At 37.5% G+C, this 24,409-nt stretch overlaps 1 protein-coding gene across 1 annotated transcript in view; it reads left to right on the top strand.

Annotated features, from left to right (window-relative positions):
• The window catches only part of NLRP14 (NLR family pyrin domain containing 14), a 27,487-nt gene extending 3,418 nt beyond the window's left edge, over positions 1 to 24,069 (top strand). The window contains exons 3-11 of the mRNA XM_006907556.1: positions 980 to 2,576; positions 5,774 to 5,938; positions 8,240 to 8,407; positions 11,253 to 11,423; positions 11,834 to 12,004; positions 13,502 to 13,672; positions 15,710 to 15,880; positions 22,878 to 23,048; positions 23,733 to 24,069. Of these exons, the coding sequence (XP_006907618.1) occupies positions 980 to 2,576; positions 5,774 to 5,938; positions 8,240 to 8,407; positions 11,253 to 11,423; positions 11,834 to 12,004; positions 13,502 to 13,672; positions 15,710 to 15,880; positions 22,878 to 23,048; positions 23,733 to 23,868 (2,921 nt within the window). The 3' untranslated portion in view covers positions 23,869 to 24,069. The remainder of the gene's footprint in view (positions 1 to 979; positions 2,577 to 5,773; positions 5,939 to 8,239; positions 8,408 to 11,252; positions 11,424 to 11,833; positions 12,005 to 13,501; positions 13,673 to 15,709; positions 15,881 to 22,877; positions 23,049 to 23,732) is intronic.
• Positions 24,070 to 24,409: the final 340 nt, after the last annotated feature.

Raw genomic sequence — 24,409 nt, 5'->3', positions numbered from 1 at the left:
AGCCAAAAATCCACGTATAACTTTTGACTCCTCAAAAACTTGAGTTGTCCTTCAGTATCCATGGGGGACCACTCTTCCCCTGCAACTACCAAAATCTGTGAATGCTCAAGTTCCCTATGTACAATGGAGTAGATCAACGCAGTCAGCCCTGTGTACCCTCAGACTCCCAACCATGCATTGAGAACAGTACAGGTACTTACCGAAAAAATCCACGTATAAGTGGACCTGTGCAGTTCAAACCTGTGTTGTTCAATGGTCAGCTGTATTTACTTTAAAAAATGAAATAGAGTAATTACAGCTTGTGATATGTGCTGTGAATGAAAAGTATACTATGTTTTGAGAGTATATGAAAGAACTGTTGAGCATTGGGTTTCAGGGAGGGCTTTCTTCCTGAGATATTAACATTTATATAGAGATCTAAAGCTGGAATCGGACTTACTAGGTAACTATTTTCATTCTGCTTGGGCACTTGAGAATTTTTTTCTTCTCTTTCAAATAGTCTTCAGTTTATGCTTCAATATTCATTTCTATTGATGTTTTACCTGTATAAAGTGGATTATTTTGATCTGTAGCTTCAGATCTATCTTCAGGTCCTCTCTGGCTATTGTTTATTGTTGCCTGTGTTTCATTTTAATCTGGATGATGACTCTTTTCGACACATCATGTTTTTTTCTCTGTAAAAGAAAAGTACAAAGAACAAAAAATATTTCTAGGACGGATTTAATTTTTATTTTCCATCACAAATTCATTTTTTCTGGATTGTCAGTTCTATTTTTTCAGTTTCTAATGTAGGTATTAAACTAGAGGAATATTTTTGTTTTATTTACATTCCTTTCTTACCTAAACCAGCTGCACTTTGATTTCAGCCTGCATGACTTCTTGTTCCTCACTCCAAGTCCAGTATTCTTAATTTTGTAAATCATAGACTTTGTTTTGATCATGTGTATTTTTGCTTTTTCCCTTCTCCATTCTGACTTAGGCGATGGAACAGAATACAGAATTCAAATACAGGAAAAATTTTTCATAATGCAGGATAAGAAGTGTTTGCTTGGAGAATCTAAAGATTTCCATCATGAAATTGCTGAGGAAGGTCGAGAACTGTTGGAACATTTGTTTGATGTGGATGTCAAAACCGGCGAGCAGCCACAGACAGTGGTGCTTCAGGGGGCTGCTGGAGTTGGGAAAACCACTTTGGTGAGAAAGGCAATGTTAGATTGGGCCCAGGGCAATCTCTATCACCAGAAATTTACCTATATTTTTTATCTCAATGCAAGAGAAATTAACCAGTTGAGAGAAAGAAGCTTTATTCAAATGATATCAAAGGACTGGCCCAGCACAGAAGGCCCCATTGAAAGGATTATGTCCCAGCCAAATAGTCTCCTGTTTATAATTGATTCTTTTGATGAACTGAACTTCGCTTTTGAGGAACCTGAGTTTGCGCTGTGCGAAGACTGGACGCAGGTACACCCAGTGTCCTTCCTCATGAGTAGTTTGCTGAGGAAAGTGATGCTCCCTGAGTCATCCTTATTGGTGACAACAAGACTCACAGCTTGCAAGAAACTGAAGCCCTTGTTGAAGAGTCAGCGTTCTGTAGAGCTATTAGGTATGTCTGAGGATGCGAGAGAGGAGTATATTTACCAGTTTTTTGAAGACAAGAAGTGGGCCTTGAAAGTATTGAGTTTACTAAAAAACAATGAGATGCTTTTTAGCATGTGCAAGGTCCCCTTAGTGTGTTCAATCGTTTGTACTTGTCTGGAACAGCAAATGGAGAAGGGTGGCGATGTCACATTGACCTGCAAAACCACCACGGCTCTATTTACCTCCTATATCTCTAGCTTGTTCACACAGGTAGGTCGAAGCTGTGCTAGTCTACCCAACCAGACCCAACTGAGGAGCCTCTGCCACTTGGCTGCTAATGGTGTATGGACTATGACACATGTGTTTTATAGGGAAAATCTCAGAAAGCATGGGTTAACTAAATCTGATGTCTCAGTTTTCCTGGACATGAATATTCTTCAGAAGGACACAGAGTATGAAAACTGCTATGAGTTTGCCCACCTCCACATTCAGGAGTTTTTTGCAGCTATGTTCTATATGTTGAAAGACAGTTGGGGAACCACAGACCAGTCATCTCAGGCTTTTGAAGACTTGAAGCTGTTACTTGAAAGCAACAGTTATAAAGACTCCCATTTGATGCCCATGAAATGCTTTTTGTTTGGCCTTTTAAATGAAGATCTAGTAAAACAACTGGAGGAAACTTTTAACTGTACTTTGTCACTGGAGATAAAATGGAAGATACTTCAGTGGATGGAAATACTAGGAAACAGTGAATATTTTTCATCACAGCTGGGATGTCTGGAGTGGTTTCACTGTCTGTATGAGACTCAAGATGAAGCATTTATAAGCCAGGCAATGAGATATTTCCAAAAGATCGTCATTAATATTTGTGGGAAAATCCATTTGCTTGTGTCATCATTCTGCCTTAAGTATTGCCAGTGTTTAAGGACCATTAAACTGTCTGTAACTGTGGTGTTTGAGAAGAAGATGTTAAACTCAAGTCCCCCAGCTGAAACTTGGTAAGTGCATTAGGTCAGTTCCCTGGAAGTTTTCGGGAGTGAAGGAAGTAGATTTTGTCAGAGGAAGGGGAGGATTTGTTTAGCTGAGGCCCCAGAGCCAGGTTAACCTTTCCGAGTTGTCCCACCTTGAGAAAAGGAGGCCAGGCCCTGAATCCCCTTATTGACCAGTCACAGTTACTGGTGAAGAATGAGTGAAAACTTGTCCAATATGGCTCTCTTGGCCTGAAGGTAGTCCCAAGAGAGGGGCTTGGCTGAGAGCTGTCAGCTATCAACACTCCCAGCAACTAGGGAATGAGTGCTTCAGTCCTCAAGGAGGGATGTGGCATAGCCCAAACTTACATCCACTGTTGTATATAATTTAACTTTAAAAAATAATGCCCTCCGGAAGAATAGGGACCAGGAGTTTCTTGCTGAACCTAGTGTACAGAGGTCATCTCTCTGGGCTCTACTGGCCTAGCTCACCTTCCCCACTGCGCAGGTCAGTCTTTGTATGAAAGGTTGCAGCCCTTTAACACTCAATTGGAGAGAGATATGGGCAAGAAATAATAGGTGCTGAATTAATGTTTTGAAAGAATTAAAGAATCTTCAGCATTTTATGCCTATTACTATACCCTCTCCCCTTCCTCAAGTTGCCTTTTCTGACTTTACCCATTTAAGCCTGGAGAGGAATTAAATTAGTTTCAGATTTAACTAAAATTAATTGAGGGCTTACTATGTGGTATACAGTTATAGAGTGCACAGGATATTTAACATATCCAGTTTAATGCTGGTCAAAACCATATCTCAATTTATTTTTAATATTATAAAACTGAGAATCAGAGAAGTTCACCTAGAAAGAAAGTACAGTCGTTGATTCAAGCACACATCAAACAGCTGACATTTGCTTTAACACATACCTGACAGTCTTCTAAGTCTCAACTCGTTTAGCCTCCTAAAAATCCTAGGTAGATGCTACTATTTCTGTTTTACTTATTAAAAAGCAGACACTAAGAAGGTGTGTAACTAGACCAAAGTCACATATCTGTTTATAAGACCTTGGTTTTCCAAGTTTACTCCGGCTATCTCATGTCTGTTAACATACAATTACAGCAGCATTCCTCTTAACATCTCATTTCTCTCTGAACTGTGGGAGGAGGAATTGTAGCCTGGGATGCTGTGACATTCAATTTACTGTCCTTGAGGAGTTGTAAGTAATCTCCTTCAGTCAGTTTTCTTAATTCTTACATTATAGTTCCATTTAAAGAAGATGTAGTTGATCCTAGGGCATTCGAATATATTTTATGCCTAATAATATTAGGAAGGCATTCTGTCTACTATAAGGGCAGTCTTCATGCTACCTTCACCTCTCCTCTGTTGTAGTGTTATCTAATACTAGAGTTGGCATTGTTGCTAAACTAAAAAAAGACTCAGAACCCAGTGTTTACTATGGAAAGGAAAGGAAAGGACAGGAAAGGACTCAGAAAAAAAAAGACTCAGAACCCAGTGTTTTAAAAGGGATGTTATAGGTGACCTCAGTCTCTTCTACAGTCTAACTGCATTGTAAACTTAAGAGCAGGATTTCTATCTTGTTCACCATTTTATCCATGGTGTTTGTACATAGTAAGCACTTGAATATTTGAGTAATTTATTGCCTAATTTTCTCAAATTTAAGACCTCAGGTGATGTAGAGACTACCACTCTACAATGTCATTCATTCCAATTTAAGGTATGGGGGACCAATATTTATTGAATGGTGAGGGGGATCAGGATATGCCACTCCAAACTATGCTGCTTTTACATAAGAATCATTTTGAGCCGAAGGCATTTGAGTCCTTGAAATCCCTTATCTGCCTAAAAGCAGAGCTTTCCAAAAGAACTTAACTGTCATAAATCTCCTCTTGGGGGCAACTCTGATTTCTTTTCGGAGGCAGAAATTGACACTATACCTAGACAGATGTCATAAACTATCATGTCTCTCTCATCTATTCTTTTAAGTCCCATTCTTCCAAAAAAAAAAAAAAAATCATTTGTTTTTCCATAAGTGCCCTTTCTCTTCCTGCCTTTACCCTACATTAGGTATATAGACCCCAAATTCTAACCAATCCTTTGGTTACTCATAACTGAGTGTCCCCCATGTATATCTGCAATGCACAACTAATAAAATTTGTATGCTTTTCTCATTAATCTGTCTCTTGTTAACCTAATTTACAAATTAGATTGTACTTCCCTAGGGCCCTAGCCAGGGAACCTAGGAGGGCAGAAAGGAAAAAATATATTTTTTCCTGCCCTACAGTAGCTATTATGTATAAGGCAACATGCTAGACTTCTATATATTTTAATGTAAATAATAGCAGCTACCAATTGTTAGAATTTAAAAGTGAAAAATTTGCAAAGCATTTTCTATAGATTGTCTTACTGAATCTTCACAGATATCCCGAAAAAGATACTATTAACTTAATTTTTTAAGTTGAAGAAGCTGAGGCTCATATAGGTTAGTCGTGTTGCCAGAATCACCCAGTTTAGTGAATGGCAGAGTTGGGACTCAGGACTGTTCCATTCTAGAGCTTACGCTTTTATAATTGCTAGACTGTTCATTATTACCTCTGTTTGTTTATAACGAGTCTATTGATAGTATGTCTAACAATTATATAGCATTTAAAAATTTACAAAGTGCTTTCGTGTACCCACTAAAATTAACTGTTAAATCCTCATAATCCTGTGAAGGGAGATGGCATTTCCATTTTATAGATGAAGATAACTCAGAGCTCAAGGAACTGGTGAGACTTGCCTAAAGTAGTAGAGCTAGTAAGTGGTAAAACTGGGGCTCAAACCTGTGGTTCCTAACCTATGCCACAGTCCCCTAATGTCTACACAGTTTCTTTCCTAATCTTGCTCTTTGTGGTCATATGTTATTTTTCTTCTTGATATTCGCTCTTCAGGTATTTGAAGACTCCTTTCTTGTCCTTCCTGAGTCTCTTCCTCCCAAGTGAAGTCTCTCTAGTTTTTATTCTGTGTTTTGAAGGAATATGTTGGGGGTTGGTAGAGCTATTGGGCAAATAAAGCTTCTGGAGGGCCATGGACTGTGCCTACACAGAACCTGCACTGCTGCTCTTGGTGTTTTCAAAGTCCACTTACTTTCACCTTGTACCATTTTCTGACAGTGGTCTGGGCTGAAATATATTTATTGGTCTTGTCTTTTCCCAATTATTTAGGCAAAGGGATAGTGTTTGCATTACGCATTGCTGGCAAGATCTCTGTTCTCTGCTTCATACAAATGAACACTTGAGAGAATTGGACCTGCATCATAGCAACCTTGATGAGTTAGCAATGAAGACTTTTTATCAAGAACTAAGGCACCCAAACTGTAAACTACAAAAACTACTGTAAGTCTGGCATGAGAAAATTTAATGAAGTTATTGGAATTTCTTTGTCACACCTCCCATTCCTACTTATTAGGGGAAACCAACAGTAGACAAATACTTAAAATCTGTGTAAAATACTCTAAACAGGAACAGCAGAAACCTCTGGGGACATGAAGGCATAACTAATTTATTTTGGGAAAGATTGCACAGAGCACAGTATCTGTCGACATGGGGTTTTGAGGCTTGATTAGGAATTTTCTAGATGAAAACATAGCCAAGGCATTCTAGGCAGGCCAACAAAGCATTTTCAAAAATAAGTTTCAGAACACACTTCTTTTTTATTTTCTTTCTATTGAGGAATAATTTATCACCAATAAAATGCACAGATATTAAGTGTTCGTTGAGTTTTGATAATTGTACATACCTATGTAACCAATATCCAAAACAAGACAAAATAATCAATGGTATGTTTCCTTATACCATTTTCTATTCAGTCTTCTCACCCTGTCCAGTCCCAAAGGCAACCACTTTCTAACCTCTGTCACTATAAATTAGCTTTTTCTGTTCTTGGAAATCATTTAAGTTAATTCATACGATATGTATTTTTTTGTTCATCTTTTGCTCAAAATGGTTTTAAAAAGTTATCCATGCTCTTGCATGTTTCAGTAGTTTATTTTTTTTTATTACTGATTAGCCTTCCATTATATGATGTACCATAACTTGCTTATTCACTTTCTTGTGAATAGACCACTGGGTTGTTTCCAGTTTGGGGGTATTATGAATAAGGCTGCTATGAATATTCTTGTACAAATCTATTTTTTGTGACATGTTTTCCTACCTTGGGCAAATACCTAGCAATGGAATTGCTAGTTCATAGGTATATGTTTAACTTTTTAAGAAATTGCCAACCAGTTTTCCAGAGTGGTTGTACCATTTTATTGTCCCACCAGCAATATGTAAAAGTTCCAGCTGCTTCTCATTCTTTACCATTTCAGTCTTTATCTCCTAATTTGTTTCTAGATACCCTGTCACTTTTTTTACATTTGGTCGCTCACATGTCCCTTTTCCTCTTGTCCATTGGCTCTACTGGGAGCTGGAACTGATCCTACTTTCTTCTGTATTCAGTGCGCATCCATGTGCTCCAGGCCTAACTGGTGCTCAGCAATGTGCTAAGTGCTGAACAGATGATAGAGACAGGCTTCCACCTAAATATTTCTCTTAGAAAGTCAATGTTTTTAGTGAGAAATGACCTTAGATTTCAAGTAACTACTAGATTATGTCTGGATTTGCATATAGATGTGATAGGCAATTGCATATATGTTATGATTAAGAAGTTCCTGAAAGTTCTTTTCACTCACCCCCAGGTCTCTTCCCCCATATTGTCCCTTCACCGAATGTCACCAATACAAAAGCTAATGTCTTCTTTTGGATTAAATGGGTTCCTTTTTTAGAATGCAAGGGGTGACACCATGAAGATAGCTTTTGACCTTTCCCCACTTTAGTGTGGCCTTACTTAAGTCTCATTTCCCTAACGAGAATGTATTTTTGATTTATGTTTAGTGAGTGCATTAGGCATTTTTACTAGATGATGATGGGTAATGCTCTAAATAGGTAAAAGTTTTATTTTCTTGTACTTGGCTGGAAGAGGGATGAAGGTAAAGGGTAAGTGGTGGGTGAAAGAGAGGGGAGACAGTATTAGGGAGGTTTTGAACAGTGAGCCATGCAAATATGCTGAGCATTGGGCACTACAGAAGAATCAGATATAGCTAACAATGACTGAGTTAGGAGATGGGAAATCAGAAGAAAAATGGGCGGATTCAGCTTCCCTCATATTTTGCTTTAGGCTGTCTCTGTACACCTTAACAAAATCCCTGAAATGACAGGACATTTTCTGCAATAATGTGTTTTGCTAATGATGCACCTCAGACAGTTTATATTAACCATGAACTCACCTTAGGTTATTTAATGGATTAAATAATGTCAATTAAGCTGTAATTGGAGTATTTGGAATAGTCCCAGTGATTTTTGGTAGTCATTTTTGGGATTAAGAATTTAAAAACTCTTTTTCTATTTTTCCTGTTGTTATCTCCTTTTCCTTTAAGGTCAGAAAAAGTTGAGAGTATCAGCTGTCAGTTGTTTTTCTAAGCAACATCCTGAGACAAATTTATGACCTGACCTGGAATATGAGAAACCCCGAGTAAGATAAGAGATGGCAGGAGTATTTAGAAAATATCTAAGAGTTTGGATTTGAAAAGAAAGGTGTGCTGTAACAAGGGACAGAGATGAGTTTGTAAATCTCTCCTGCATATTTTTCTTCTAAAGGTTGAGATTTCTTTCTTTCCCTGATGGTTGTCAGAATATCTCTAGTTCTTTGACTCACAACCAGAATCTGATGCATCTTGACCTGAAAGGGAGTGATATAGGAGACAATGGAGTAAAGTCATTATGTGAAGCCTTGAAACATCCAGACTGTAAACTACAGAATCTGAGGTAAGCTGTTTTTTATTACAATTGAGACTTCTATGTGTCCAAATAGACTCTTCCAGCTTGAGATTGCTGTTCATATGGCTATCTTATATCTGCTTTTATGATATGAAATAGTGGGGATCAGTAGATTCAGGCTGATTTCCTCCTGATAGGACTTCTAACTCCTCCCATTTCCCCACTGGAGATTCCTCATTGTACAGTTCTCTGTGTCTCCATCTCCTAAATCTGGGGAGCAAGAAGCAGATCCAGAATTTATAAAAGTTTAAGTTTTTCATATTTAAATGCAGGAATATGTATATTCATTGTATCTTTAAATTCTCATAGAGGAGAATGCACTAATGATAACTGGGGCAGGCTCACTTTTATTTAATTTTGATAGTGCCTCCCCATCACCTTATAACTGCAACTCAGTGACCAGTACAGAAAGTTGAGGAACAGTGTAACAACTGTCAAGGCACTCACTGGCTGTCACATGCTGTTGATTTCAGTGGTGGGCCTGATTTTCCTTATCATGAAAGAGGATTAGCAATCATACTTGGTCTCCACATGTGTGACTGATTTCAAGAAAGATCTTATTTTCCAGTGGAAGATATGGTTTCTGATAAAACCAAAAACAAATAAAAGCAAAATAAAAAATCATCGCAATTTTACCTTGGAAGTTTTTTGTAATCCCTCAACTCAGGGGTGGGGGACAAGAATAAACTTTGATGAATGAAAGGCCAAGATAGTTTGTATTTTTAGGAAGCAAATGATAATCTGTGCAGAAAAAAAAAAGTAAAATCTGAGACAAGACTTTTCTGATAATAGGCATATGAATTCTGTTACCACTGGGTATTTTTATTTTTTTTTAAGTGTCATCAGTTTTCACAGGATGAAATTGACTTACAGCATGTCTGGAAAGTTGTCGGATAGTTCTTGAACATGTGTTGAGTTCAGTTATCAGCAGACCAGATGGGGGTGTTGGTTATACCATCTACGAAGTAGTTTTAGGACATATTGAGGCATCTTCTATAACCTGCAGCCCCTAGTCTGGAACCCAGGTGAGAAGTAGGTCATTGGCTTCTCTGTCTAAAAGTAAAATATATTAATAGCAAAAGACTTTTAAATGGAAGAAAAGATGTTTTCTTACAAGGGGAGCCATAGATCCAAGACAAAATGCTTTGGCACTTGACAAATCAGCAGGACTTGATAAGATCTCTTTCATCAGTTGAGGTTTGATAATCCTTGATTTAGACCCAGTTACTAGGCTTTCAGATAGGAAACCATATCTCTGGGTCAGCTAGTAGGGCTCTTTGCACCAGCAAATAGAATGTTTTGGTGGCAGAAGTCACTAGAGTTTTGTGATAATCATGTACTACATCATATAGAACTGGATGTTCTTCCAATGTGGGTGGCCACTGTAATCAAGAGTCATGTAGAGCTCCTGTTGACATTTCATGTAAGAAAGTTTCCAATTTTATGTTCATTTTAGACCTCAAGTTTTAAGACCTATGGACAGTTGACTGGCCATGTTACACATGTGCTTATTTTCTGTCCCCATTATGTTTTATGTTAAACTTTAATAATTTACCCATAGGTCCCATAATATTGGATCTTTTTATGTCTAGAAGAGCTCTATCCAAACACAAGGTGTAAGATTTCCTTCATTTTCCTTATCACCTGCTTGGCTGCTGCTGTTAGTCTACTCAGGATGCCATAACAAAATACCACAGACAGAGTAGCTTAAACAACAGAAATTTATATCTCACAGTTCTGGAGGCTAGAAATTCAAAATCAGGGTGCTGGCTGGATTGGTTTCTGGTGAGGTTTCTCTCCTTGGGTTGCAAATGGCCACCTTCTCGCTGTGTCCTCATATGGCCATTTTTGCATGTGAGCATTCCTTTTAAGGACACCAGTCCTTTTGAACTACGGTCCACTCTTGTGACCTCATTTAACCTAGTTACCTCATTAAAGGCCCTGTCTCTAAATACAGTCACATGGGGAATTAGGGCTCCAACATATGAATTTGGGGGAGCACTATTCAGTTCATAACACCTTTTCAGCTCAAGTTGAGGTTTCCATTGAGGTCTAATTCTGGACTAATGAGAGCACCTCCTGTTACTATCTCTGTGTACCCTGGTTTTGATAAAGAGAACCATTTCCTCGAGTTGATAAGTCCTTGATTAAAAGGAATAACTAGAACAACTCCATGCTCTAGGAACGCTGCTGCCACCGGCCTTTCCATACAAGTAGCTGGTGTCAGGCCCAACCACAACCAAAGTCCGAGTTGTCTCTAAATGAGTCTTTAAAAATAAGAGCTCAGCCTGTACTTCTTTTCCTACTTTCCTTCTTTTACTTTATAAACTTATTTCTGATTTACTTCTTATTTTTACTCTTAAGAACTGAGTTCCTCAGAAAGCATGGGTTGACTGCCATAAATAAATGAGCTCTTGGCAAACAGTAGAGGGCGTGACAGCATTTGGCCCTGACTTCCTGCCCATCTGTTTCAGAAGTCAGGGAGTACAAGGATGCAGCCATCTTTCAATCCACTTTCTTTCATGTTGTAGTTGGAGGATATTTCTCCCAGGTTAAAAAAAACAAGTATTATTTTAGACTATTTTTTAATGTTTTCACAGGGAATTGGGGAGGTAGGGATGGAAAAGACAAACTTCTCACCACTCTCCCCTTCCTAACTCTCTATCAGAGCCTCGTGCTTGAGTTACATAACTTTCATTCTATGCAAGGGAGCTCGATTTTCAGAAAAGGTTCCAATGACCCAAATCCAAGCGACCACATGTTCTGGCGGGGCGAGTGGTGGTTATAATTCTTCTCTAAGTGGTCATTTCTATTTTTCTGTATTGTTTTCCAGCTTGGAATCCTGCGACCTAACTACACTTTGCTGTCTGAATATCTCCAAGGCTCTTGTCAAAAGCCAAAGCCTGGTATTTCTGAATCTGTCGACCAATAATCTTTTGGATGATGGAGTAGAGCTGCTGTGTGAGGCCTTAAGGCATCCAAAGTGTCACCTAGAGAGACTATCGTGAGTCTTTTTGCTTTGTTTTCTCTAGAGTCATTTTGTTCAGTCTTATGTAGCTTGATTATGATCTGAATGAGCAAACCGCCTGGGTCTTGACACCAACTAGTTCATTTGTCAGTCCTGGTTGAGCTCTTCATTTACTTCCTCTATTGCCCTTCCTCTTTTACTTGACTTTTATACACTTCTCTTCACGACTGACTTTTTAATTTTTTTCCAGGCTTCTCTTCTCCCATGTTTTGTTCCATCGTATTCTGTACATAGCTGCAATGGAATTCATAATTTAAGTAGCTTTGATGAGGTTGAGTCTGTAATTGAGATGTAGGAGTTAAGTACCAGCCAACTTCCCTGTGAAGGAGAAGAGAAGCATGAACTTTGGGATTTGACTGACCCCTTACCATCTGTGTTTTTTTCAGCTTAGAAAGCTGTGGCCTCACAGTAGATGGTTGTGAGGATCTCTCTTTGGCTCTTATCAGCAATAAAAGGCTGACACATTTGTGTTTGGCGGATAATGTCCTGGGAGATGGTGGAGTAAAGCTTGTGAGCGATGCCTTGAAACATCCACAGTGCACTTTACAGAGCCTTGTGTAAGTGTCTACTAGATTTCAGCCACCCAATATAATATACATTTTGAACTACATTTAAAATGGGAAAATATTATGAACATATTCTGTTTCTTGTTTTTTCCCTGTCATCCTTAATAATAATGAAGATGATGAGTATGAGGATACTAATAACTGCCATTTATTGTGTTTTTATATTGTGTTTTTACTGTGTGCTGGGTCCTGTGCTAAATATGTTTAATCTGCACAAAAATACTTGTTGATGTCAAATTAGACACCTGAGTTCTAAGTGTCTCATTGCACAGGTGAGGAATCTGAGGCTTAGATTATGCAACTTGCCTAATACAAGAAAATGATGGATTCGGGACTAAAGTCCACCTATGCAACTCCATATTCTGGGTCAGAACAGGTTAATAGGAATACCATTAAAAGGAAAGATAGCATTTCATGGTATGGTTGGATCACACTGTGATTATCTGTTAGTTGCTGTTAGATAATTTCCTTGACATGAAATTAATGAGCCAAATTTTTATTTTGTCAGATATGGTTAAATTGCCTCCAGATAGATTGTTATATTCCCTCAGCATTCTAGCATTTTAATATCCTCCCTGGTTATCTACAGTCTTTCTGATCAATATTAATTAAATATTTGAAAATAACTTTAAAAATGATTTGCTACTGAGCGTCTTTTCAAATGCTTTTGGCCTTTTATATTCTAGGAATTGCCTCTTCATGGCTCAGTTTTCTTCTGGATGGTTTATATATGTTATGGTTATTAATATCACATATATGTTATTACTGTTATTTTTTGTATATTGTAAATAATTTACTTAGCATGTTGCTGTATTTCTTATTTTCTTTATGGTCATTTTTAGAATACAGATGTTTCAAATTTTTGTAAAGTCAAATTTTTCCTCATGATTTCTAGAAGTTTTGTCATAATTGGAAATAACTCTTTTAAAAAATCCTATTTATGTCATCTTTTTTATACTCTTTATGGTTTAATTTTTAACATTTAAATGATAAATTATTCCAAATTAATTTTGTTATAGGGTTAAACTTATTTCCCTCCACACGTCAGGTCTGTTGTCCTCAAATCATTTATGATGTAATATATCTTTTCTCTGCTGATAAGAATGCCAATTTTATTATGACAAGAAGTACTTACTTTATTATGATTATTCCCATTCTACTCCATATGCCTGCTTCTCTGCTCTATGTAGCTACTTCTGCAACAGGGTACTATATTTATATATGATGTAAAGAGGTCAACCTTTCATGTATAGTAATAAACATTCTGAAGGATAAGAATCAAGTTTGTAGCTCAGTTTGGTACAAACCTATGTTTTCCAAGTGAGATAGCCAAAGAAGCAATGGGGGAAGAGGATATTTGATCTCTTCCCCCATTGAGAGGGTGTGTTAGCAAGTGGATAAGGGATCATAACATGAAACCTTTTCAAAGGTAAGTCTCTGGGCTGTAGAGCAATGATTCCATCTTTCTTCACATTGTCCTTCGTGTAGGCTGAGACGCTGCCATTTCACTTCACTTAGCAGTGAACATCTCTCATCTTCTCTCCTGCACAACAAGAGCCTGATACATCTGGATCTGGGGTCTAACTGGCTACAAGATGATGGAGTAAAGCTTCTGTGTGATGTCTTTCGGCATCCAAGCTGTAATCTTCAGGACCTGGAGTAGGTATCCTTTGACCTTACTTTCGTGTAGCTTTAGCTACTACTGTGAGGGCAGGAGAGGTATAGAAAAAAAGGCTGAGAGCTGAGTATCTGTCAGAGAAAAGAATATACAGCTGATTTCCTCTCTTTCATTCTGCTGACACTAGTGGGGAAGTCTGTTCATCAAATTTTTCTTAAACAATTGTAATTACAGTTAATTTCCCTCAGATAAAGAGAATCAGAGCCATCAGGCTGAACATTAGTCATTTTATTTTTCCCTTGGTTGTGTCCTGGTAACATTGCTGTGTGTCCTCTACCTTACATCCATGAAGCTGAAATTGTGCTCTGCTAATTTTTCTTTCTTAAATTCAGGTTTTGTAATTAGGTCAGCTTTTAAAGAAACTGGGAGGGGAATTTTTAAAAATATCCAACAATGGACTAATTCTTAAACAGCAGTTTTTATTCCTGCTATGTTCTCTCTTACTCTGTGAGTGGGTATACATACCTCTGCATGATATGTGTACGTGTAATTGAGATGACTATGTAGACCTGACTTTGAGGTTTCATTTTTACATGATAATATTTCAGAAATACATTTAAGTACTTATGTACAGTTATCGTTTATTTTAATGGCTGAATGATATTTAATATTTCATTATATATATTGTGGCTAAAGTGAAGCAAGATAGAGTGTCACTTAGCAATCTCAGCTCACTTCACACTAGAGTCTCCCATGGGACTAGTAGCCTGGGTGAGTCATTAAGGGTCTAACCCCAGCATTGTTTTTTTTTTTAGTACTATAAATTAAAAATTTTGGGTATATACAGAGGTGTTTGGTTTGACTGGACTGACTCATGATAACCAGATTTCCAAATGAGTTTAGTAGTTGATTGTCACATCTGTAAACACTGAAGTGACTGAACTCTTGGGTTCAGTAAGCACCTGTACTTTAGGAAAATATATATGAGCTACAATGTGGTTCTGTGATGTTTCCTTGATTATTATTCAATTGGAAGATAAAATTTTACTTAATGGAAATTATCATTAAATCCAATGCCTTCATTTCAACTACAGAGTTATAATTTCTCAGTGACCTACCTATACACACAAGATGTTTGCTTAGCCCAGTTTCTCTGCTGTAAACACATAGGCTAATTTATGTTTTTTTTAGCTACCTTCATAGTCTCTACGCAGACCATGCCAACTGCTTAAACCAGTGTTTACAACAAATTCGAGCTAGATGCTGATGGCATGAAATGTTTTTACTAAGTGATGTTCTTGTCCTCAGGTAACTCACAAAATGCTGACGGCAGAGAAATATAAAGCCAACTGTAATTTATTTCATATGTTATAAGGGTATGACAGAAGTTTGAAGGAGCAAGGAATGGGGCAGAGGAGAATGAGCGACTTTAGGCTTGAAAGATGAAGGTTTTGTTATTGCAGATATTCTAGGCAGAAGGAAGGAAGAGAGAAAAGAGTGGAATGAAGATAATGAGGATAGATGTGGTATATTTGGGGAAAAAAATAGATGTGTATGGTTGGTTGGAGAATTGAGTGGGGACAAAGTATAGAAAGTGAATGCTTGGGACCAGATTGTGAATGCTCTCGAATGTTCTACAAAGGACATGAAAAATATCTTTTTGTATATAGCTTGCTTCATTTTTTTTGGAGATAACATTTTGAGATAGAGTCCTAGAAAGCATTTTTTTATTTCAAAAATATGTTAGAAACTGAAAGTATAGAGATCTGGGGGTTCTTTGGGAAAGCTTATAATATTTTTTTAGTATTGGTAGAAATAAGTATTTATACCCTTGATTTGGGGAGCTTGATAGATAATAACCTGTTTGTGGAAGAAAGCCATTTTATCCACTGTTTTTTCCTGCTCATTAAGAAATCCCGTCTGTTTGTACTGGTAATGTTAGATCTTCCTATATGCATCCTGGATTGTAGATAGAAAAGAATCAGAAAAAAGGCTCAAATGCCTAGGCATCTCTCCCAGGAATAAACTAATTAAGCCTCACAAATAAAGGTCTCATTTTTCTTTTGTATTTCTTGCAGATTGATGGGTTGTGTTCTGACTAGTGCGTGTTGTCTGGATCTGGCTTCTGCTATTTTGAACAACCCAAACCTGCGGAGCCTGGACCTTGGGAACAATGACTTGCAGGATGATGGAGTAAAAATTCTGTGTGAGGCTCTGAGACACCCAAACTGTAATATTCAAAGGCTCGGGTGAGTTCAGGTTTTCATTGGGAAAATGATACCTATTTGGTGGCTAGTACAGCTAGAAGAAATTTGGTATATGGAAAGAGGATGGAAAATAATGGAGCTCGATGGTAAGTTACTCTCAGAAATGAGAATCTGAATGTCAGATATATGGATCAGTGTGAATTACATGTGGTTAGTATAAAAGCCATAGTTCACATTTCTTTGTGTCTTCCTTAGTGCCTTGGACAGGGTATATATTAAGTAAATGGTACTTGATTTAGGTCTTCCACAGTCTCATCCTTCAGATATCCCATCTGTCCTTGAATTAATTATTCTTATTAAATCAGAGAGTTTACCAATCATCTTCTATCTATAAAAGTGCCATTGATGTTCTCAAGGAGCTCACAGTCTAATAAAATCTTATCCTATGTTCTGAGTACTTTTTATGTTTGATCACATATTTAGATTTTTTTTTTAAAGTCTTGAACTGATATTGGATAGTACATTTTTACTTATACAGGTGAAAAATTTTGCTTCATGTGTAAGAAGCCCAGACGCTATATGTTTCCTTGAATATTCCAAGAAAGTGCTGCTTTTCCTATGTTTTCATTGACTATTTATATGTTTTTATTACAGCAATGATGATGTTGTAACTGTTGGGTCTGAAATTTAATTTTATCCTACTTATCACCTAATAAGTGATCCTATTACTGTCTCATGGATGCTAGCAGTAGACATAGCCCTGCCAGAGACAGAGGGCTTTGTTACTCATAGCATAGCTGCACAGCATTAAGCATGTTTGTGTCAGTTTTCTTTGTGCCCCAGTCCCACAAGGTTGATGTGGAGGGCCCAGGTAGATGCCTGCACATGCAGTGGGTAGCATCCCAGGAAAGGAACGTTGAGTTTGGGGACCCACCATTTTATAGTAAGCAGTGAGCAAGGCTGCTCTTTGTCCTGGAGGCAGAGACAGTACCTCGTCCCTCAAGGTTGCTTATTGCACTTGCATTCTAGAAAACAGCCCAGATAAAAAGCTGTCAGAGCCTGGCATTTTTGTCAGCAAAAATGTACAATGGTGAAAGACCCATAGAGGGATATCTCCTAATAATATTAACCACTTTTTCTACACATTGTAGTCTTGGCTTCTCGTGAATTGTCACAGGACATGTCACTCCATTGGCCACTCTGATTAATCTGACCAACAGAGGCTGAGACCAAATTTGTTCAATTGATCCCATATACCATTTAATTAAGGCCACTATAACAGGACTCCAAGCACAGGATGAGGCCAAATTGTAGTATTGAGTTTAGAATGACTTGCTAATCTTGGTGCCATTGGCAGTAAATAAAGGGGACAAAAGATAGGTCACAGTGACACCATCCCCAATAAAGATAATCAGTGTGCCACACCTCCCCGCATGCAAACATATAACCCGAAGGAGCACAGGTCACCCCAATGTGGGATTTGTTGTTATATTTGATTTGGGTCCCCATTACATTGATAACTACAAAATGGTGGTCCCCAAACTCAATGTTTCTCTCCTGGGATGCAACCCAGGGCATGTGCAGGCATCTACCTGGGCCCTCCACATCAGCCTTGTGAGATTTAGGGCACAAACTGACACAAACATACCTAATGCTGTGTGGCTATGCTAAGAGTAACACAGCTTTCTGTCTCTGGCAGGGCTCTCTATGTCTTCTGCTAGCATCCGTGAGACAATAATAGGATCACTTAGTAGGTGTACCTTTTTAATCTGTAGATTGTGCTTTTTTTTTTCTGTTCAATTTTTTTCAGGGTCACAATGCTTACGTTGGATGTCTTTTGTCAATCTTCCTTATCTATAATTTTCTTTCATCTTTTAAAACTTATTCTTTTGCTTGATTTTTTTTCTAGATCATCCTACATATTCCTAAGTGTATTTTTAGCAGTTGTGATCTCATTTTTGCTTCTTCTGTGACCTTCTATAATTTTTATTTTTCTCTTCTGTTATTTTTAAGCTCTGTCATTATATTTTAAACATTTTCATTATGAAATATAAAATACAAAAAAGTGAATAAAACTAATATTTAAAAAATTATGTAACCACACTCAGGTCAGGAAGTTGGATTTTCTCAGTTAACTAAATTCCTCTCAGTCATCCATTCTAAATCACAATTCTTCCCTCCTCCTCAACAAGTAACCATTATCCTAACTTTTATGGCAGTCATTTATTTGTTTTCCTAGACAATGAATGATGAGTATATATAATCGTAAACAGTATAGTTGAATTTTGCCTGATTTTGAACTTTATATATAGGGGATCATTTTGTGTTACAATTTTTTTGCTTAATATTATGATTTGAGACTCACCCAGTTGGTTCATGTAGATGTAGTTAATTCATTTTTTTTTAATTTTATTATTTTTTAAAATTTTATTAGTTTCAAGTATAGAGTACATTGGTTAGACATTTATATAGTTTATAAAATGATCTCATTAATTGCTCTTTTCTCTGGCTCTCCAGCTAGTCATTACATTAATGCTAACTGCATTCCCTATCCCTTATCCATTCAGCTACCCTGTGTCTTTTGATTGGAGCATTTAACCTTTTACATTTAAAGTGATTACTGATAGGTACATGGTTACTGACATTTTATTGTTTTTTCTTTTTTATCTCTTCTCTTTTAACAAAAGTCCCTTTAACATTTCTTGTAATACTGGCTTGTTGGTGAAGAATTCCTTACACTTTTCTCTGTCTGGGAAGCTCTTTATCTCATCTTCCATTTTAATTGAAAGCCTTGCTGGGTATAGTATTCGTGGTTGTAGATTCTTGTTTTTCATAACTTTGACTATTTCTTGTCAGTCCTTTCTGGCCTGCAAGGTTTCCATTTAAAAATTAACAGACATTTTTATGGGAGTACCCTTGTAAGTAACTGGCTGCCTTTCTCTTGCTGCTTTTAAGATTCTCTCTTTGTCTTTGACCTTTAATATTTTAATTATGATGTGTCTTGGTGTGGGTCTGTTTGAATTCCTCTTGTTTGGGACTCTTTGTGCTTCCTGAACTTGTATGTCTAATTTCTTTTTCAGGTTAGGAAAGTTTTTGGCATTTCTTCAGACAGATTCTCAATCCCTTGCTCTCTGTCTTCTACTTTGGGTACTCCTATTATGCCTCATGTTGTCCCAGAGGTCTCAAACTATCCTCATTTTTTAAAATTATTATTTTTTTTCTTTTTGTTGTTCTGTTTGGGTGTTTCTGCTACCTTGTCTTCCAGTTTGCTGATTTGATCTTCAGCTTTGTCCAATCTACTGTTGAATCCTTCTAGTGTATTCTTCATTTCAATTATTATATTCTTCATTTCTGTCTGGTTCTTTTTATGGTTTCTATGTCCTTTTTTATGCTTACTGTCTTTCTTTTGAGGTTCTCATCGTGTTCATCCATTCTTCCCATAAGTTCATTGAGCATTCTTATAACCATTATTTTGAACTGTCTCTGGCCTTCATGAATGCTTGCCTTCATTTCATTTAGCTTATTTTCTGGAGTTTTCTTCTGTTGTTTCATTTGTGGCACGTTTCCTTGTTTTCTCGTTTTATTAGCCTCTCTGTGTTAGTTTCTAGGTGTTAAGAATATTTGCCTCGTCTCTCAGCCTTTGCCAGATGGCCTTATGTGGAAAGTTGTCCTGTATGGCCCAGTGGCACATTCTCCTTGATCCCCTGTGCCAGGGGCTCTGGATGTGATCTTTGTATGGGTTGTGTGTGATTATCTGTTGTTGCTAAGCCTTTATTGTTGTTAGTAGATCAATGGGTAGGATTAATGCTCAGGCTGACTAATTGTGGGAACTGACTGCACCCACAGGGTAAGAGCTGCTGTGTGGGAACTGACCCCACTGAGTGGGATTTGCCTTAGCAGGCTTGTGTACTTGTTGCAACCACCTTTTGTGTGTACCATTAATGGGAGTAGTCAGGAATTCCTCTGTTGTGGTCTGGTGCTAGCCTCTGGGTGCGTTGATTTTGTGGCCCCAGTAGGCTAAAGTCAGCTGCTGCCTTTGATTGCTCAGGGCTACCTGATAGGAGCTACAGTGTGATCCACAGATGGTTGTTGCCTATGCTGGATCTATAGGTAAGTAGAAGAAACAATGCTATAGGCAGCTGTCCGGTTATCCCTGTTCCCTGACCTAGGGTGGTTTAGCAGAGGGACCAGTGCTCCTCAAGGCCTGACGCAGCTTGTCAGTTGCCCGTAAGTCTCTGAAACTGGAAGAGCTTCTGGGTGATATGCATGTTGGATGGTGCAGGGACCCTGGAGGTCTCCTGGATCTATTGAGCAAATTTCCTCGTGCCACTGCAGTGTCAGTTTACATACTAGCGCTGTCTCTATGGTTCCCTGTACAAGTTTCCCATCGTAGCAAGGTCAGCCACTGCCACCTTAGGCCTAAATGCACCAACCAAAGGCAGGGGCAGCTGCCTGTCAATGTATGGCAGGCATTTTGTATAATGGATGGGGCAGGAGCTCAGAGAGTTGAGGGCCATCAGGCCATTAGCCTCAGTTTTCTGCAGTTTCTATGTCTGCACAGATCACAGACTACAAGGAGAGAAGCTGCTGTCTGGGGCAGTCCCACAGACCCCTGAGATCCCCTCAAGAGATATTGCAGCTCGTACAGGTGGCAGTGGTCTGTCTACAACTGTTTTCCCCAAAATGTGTTCACTGTGCTAGCCAAGGTTTGTTGCCTGCGCAGAATACACAACCCCAGTGAAAAGCAGGGCAGGGGAGGCTGCCCGTCACTGGGCCGCAGGCACTTTGTGGCTTGGGTGAAGTGGGATTTCAGGGAGACAAGGACTGTCAGGCCAATACAGCCTCAGTTTTGCCACAACTTCTGTTCTTGGGCATTCCCACTATAGTCACAGATCATAGTGAGACCAGCTGTCATGTGGGGTGGTCCTACAGACCCCGGCGAACCCCCACGTAACATCGCAGCTCTTGCAGGAAGCAGAGGTCTGCCTTCAACTGATTTCCATGCAATGGCCACCCTGTGCTATATGTCTTCAAATTTATCAGATCATGTCAAAAGGACTGCACTAATTTATTCTATCGCTGCCAGTGTGTAAGAGTTCCTATTCTCTATTGTTGCCAATTTTGTTAGACTTAATTTAAAAAATTTAAAAAATTTTAGCTGGTCAGTTGTGTGTTTTAGCATATGATTGCATAAGATTGGAATTATTTCTTTCTTGAGCTTTTTTGAAATTTCTGGTGAAGCTATATGATCTGAAGTTTCCTTTCTGTGACTTTTGATTTCTGATTCAATTTTTAAAATAACTATACATTTATGTAGGTTTTATTAATTTTTAGTTAGTATTCTTAGGATTTTACCTCTTAAAACTTATTGGCAAGTGTCTATTAATATTTATCTGCTTAATTTATGAATTATCTAGTGATTTAGATATCTAGTGATATTTTATTAATTATTGTTTATTTCTTTTCTATTTTTGTTGAGTTTATTTTACCACTCTTTCTAAATTCTTGAGTTGGATGCTTAGCTCATAAATATTTCTTCTTTTCCAAGACAGATTTAAAGTTATGATTTTCTTTTAAATCATTGCATTAACTTCATACTACAGTGTTTTTATTTTTAGTCTAAAATATTTAACTGTGCTTATAATTTTTTTCTTCAACCCATGGGTTATTTTAAAGTGTATCCTTTAATTTTCAAACATAAGAGGGCTTTCTTGTTATCTTTTTATTTTTATTATTTTATTTTATTTTTTAATCTTTTTAATTCTTTAATATCGCCACATATTTGATCTCTTCTATCCCATCTTCTTGTTATCTTTTTATATTTACTCTTTAGCATTGTAGTCTGAGAATATACTGTGCATGATTTCAGTTCTTTTAAATATGTTGACATTTGCTTCATGGCACAGTATATAGTCAATTTTTATGTGTTTGATAGTGCACTTGAAAAGAATATGAAGAGCTGTTGGTTGCAGTATTTCATATCAGTTCAGATTGTTAATCCTGTTGTTCAAATCAGCTATATTTTTAGTGTTTTTTCCCTAGATAATTCAATTATTGTAAAAATGTTAAAAATCTTTATAACTGAAGATCTGTGTCTTTCATTTTGTGGTTCTGTTAGGTTTTGGTATTTTGAGACTTATTAGTGACTGGAAGTTTAGAATGATTGTGTTTCCTGATGAATTCTTGTTACTCTTTTCTTATAATTTTTTTATCCTAAGGTTTATTTAGTGTGATATTTATGTACTTTATGTCATAATTAATGGGATTATTGCTCTACTATGTTAATGTGTGTTCCATGTAGGCAGCAACTTTAAAAAAAGTTTTTTATACTCAGTACGTATATAGGCACTCAGTTGTTGAATGTACAGATAAACATAAGGTGAAAATTAAATTTAAATTAGTTTGTTGGGGGAATCATTAGGTGCAGAAGGTTGAGTTTAACACACTTCCTTAGTTCATGGTATTGTATTATCATTGGTTTATTCCAGAGCCTACAATTGATTGTCAGTTGGTTAGTTGGTTAATTTATCTCCATTAACCATTCTCCTTTCCACTTAGTAGGCAATTGACCTAATGCGTTTGAAATTTGCCATAGGATTATGTGTATCCTTGTAAAAGATGTAATGTTTTTTGGTGTATGCATTTTTATTTACATAAATGGCATGGTACTAAAGACCTCATTATATACCTTGCTATTTAAACACTTGATACCATATTTCTAAAACCTACTTTTGTTTCTCTATTTTTAATGCTGTTCAAGAATTCAACTGCTTTGTAATTTTCCTTAGTGTGCTTCCACATTTTATTCCCTGGACTATAATTACGAATTTGTAATTCATAATATCAGAAGGGATATATTCAGTCTATAAATATCTAGTAATAATGAACAAGTACTCATATTCCTTGAATCTACCCTAGTTGTGCTCATTTTTTAAGCTTCTGGAGTTACCCTACACACCTAGCTCAATGATCTCTTAAGTTTGCTTGCTTTCTGTCATGAGATAAAGTTAACTTTATCTGAAGTCTCTCTTCCCTGCAGGCTGGAATACTGTGGTTTGACCTCTCTCTGTTCTCAGGATCTCTCCTCTGCTCTTAGCAGCAACCAAAAACTGATAAAAATAAACCTGACACAGAATACCTTAGGTTGTGAAGGAATTATGAAGTTATGTGAAGTCTTGAGGTCTCCTGAATGTAAACTACAAGTTCTAGGGTAAGTCATCATTGGCTTCTTAGGAGGAAAGTTTTTTGGAATGAGAGATTTGGGGAGCCACTCACTTATTGCAGGTCTCAGGAGTAACCTGACTGTGGATCCTTGGGTATTTTCTAGGCTCTTATTTTTTTTCTCCCATAGAACATAGAATTTCAAGAGACATAATGTAGCATAGTGGTTAAGAGCCACAAATTCTAGAGCCAGACAACCTGAGCTTGAATTCTGACCTTGCCACTTACTAGATATTTGAACTTGCACTAGTCCCCAGTGTCTGTGTTTTGGTTTCTTATTGGAAAAATGGGTGAAATGACTTATTGTGAGGATCAATCACCTGAGTCAATACAGGCAGTCTTTAGAACAGTGCCTAACAATAAAATAAACAATGTGTGTGTTAGCTGTTTGCATTGTCATCATTAGTAGTACTATTTGACCAGAACAAGGCTCTTGGAGAATCCTTTTAATTTTTAATCTATTATTTCTCTTTCTCTTTTATATTCCATTTTCCTTCAACTGCTGTATCCCCCTCAGGGTATCCCTCAGTTTCCTTTCCCTCTCCCCAGCCATGTTAATATTCTCTCCCTACTTCAACAGAACAGTTTTTTAACCCTGAAGTAAATTCTCCAGAAAAAGTAAAGGGCTGTGGGAAAATTAAGTGCAAGAAGAGATGTTCCCTTGTTTTCTCAGGTTGTGCAAAGAGGCATTTGATGAGGAAGCCCAGAAGCTGCTGGAAGCTGTGCAAGTTAGCAACCCACACCTAGTCATTAAGCATGACTGTAATGATCATACTGAAGAAGATGGTTCCTGGTGGCAGTGTTTCTGATTTGAAGAACGTGATATTTAAAAAAGTAAAATAAAGACCTGAGAACGACAAGGCCTGGGGCTCTTAGCTTAGCTACTCTATGCCAAGACATATTGCATTTGATATGTTAGATATAGGTTAATCACTTCCCTGTAAAATGTCTATTCTATTTCACACAGGAGTTTAGAGGCAAAAATAAAATGAAAATCATAAAGCTCTGTGAAAAGTGTACCAAGTGTAACTGGATGCAGAGCTTAAGAATCCAGATGTGAGAAACCTTGAAATAAGACCAGAGGATGTGGCCAGGGAAGATTATGTTAAAGCACTTTATTTTCCTTTCTCTCCATTCTCACTGCCATGGCTTAGTTCCCAGCCTTACCATCTCTGGTATGTTTTTGAATGCTTTTCTGTGTGTTCATGGGACCACCAGTGTTAAAATCACTTGGGTGTTTCTTAAAATGCAGATTCCTGAGCCTCATTCTAGACTTACTGAATTAGAATATCTGGGTGAGAGTCCCTAGGAACTGGCATTTTAAATAATTTCCTAGGAAATTCTTTGGTA

This window comes from Pteropus alecto, unplaced genomic scaffold, assembly GCF_000325575.1.
Source record: "Pteropus alecto unplaced genomic scaffold, ASM32557v1 scaffold402, whole genome shotgun sequence".
NCBI classification, from domain to species: domain Eukaryota; kingdom Metazoa; phylum Chordata; class Mammalia; order Chiroptera; family Pteropodidae; genus Pteropus; species Pteropus alecto.
Note: the sequence above shows the minus strand (reverse complement) of the source record. Positions and strands in the feature narration are given on the sequence as shown.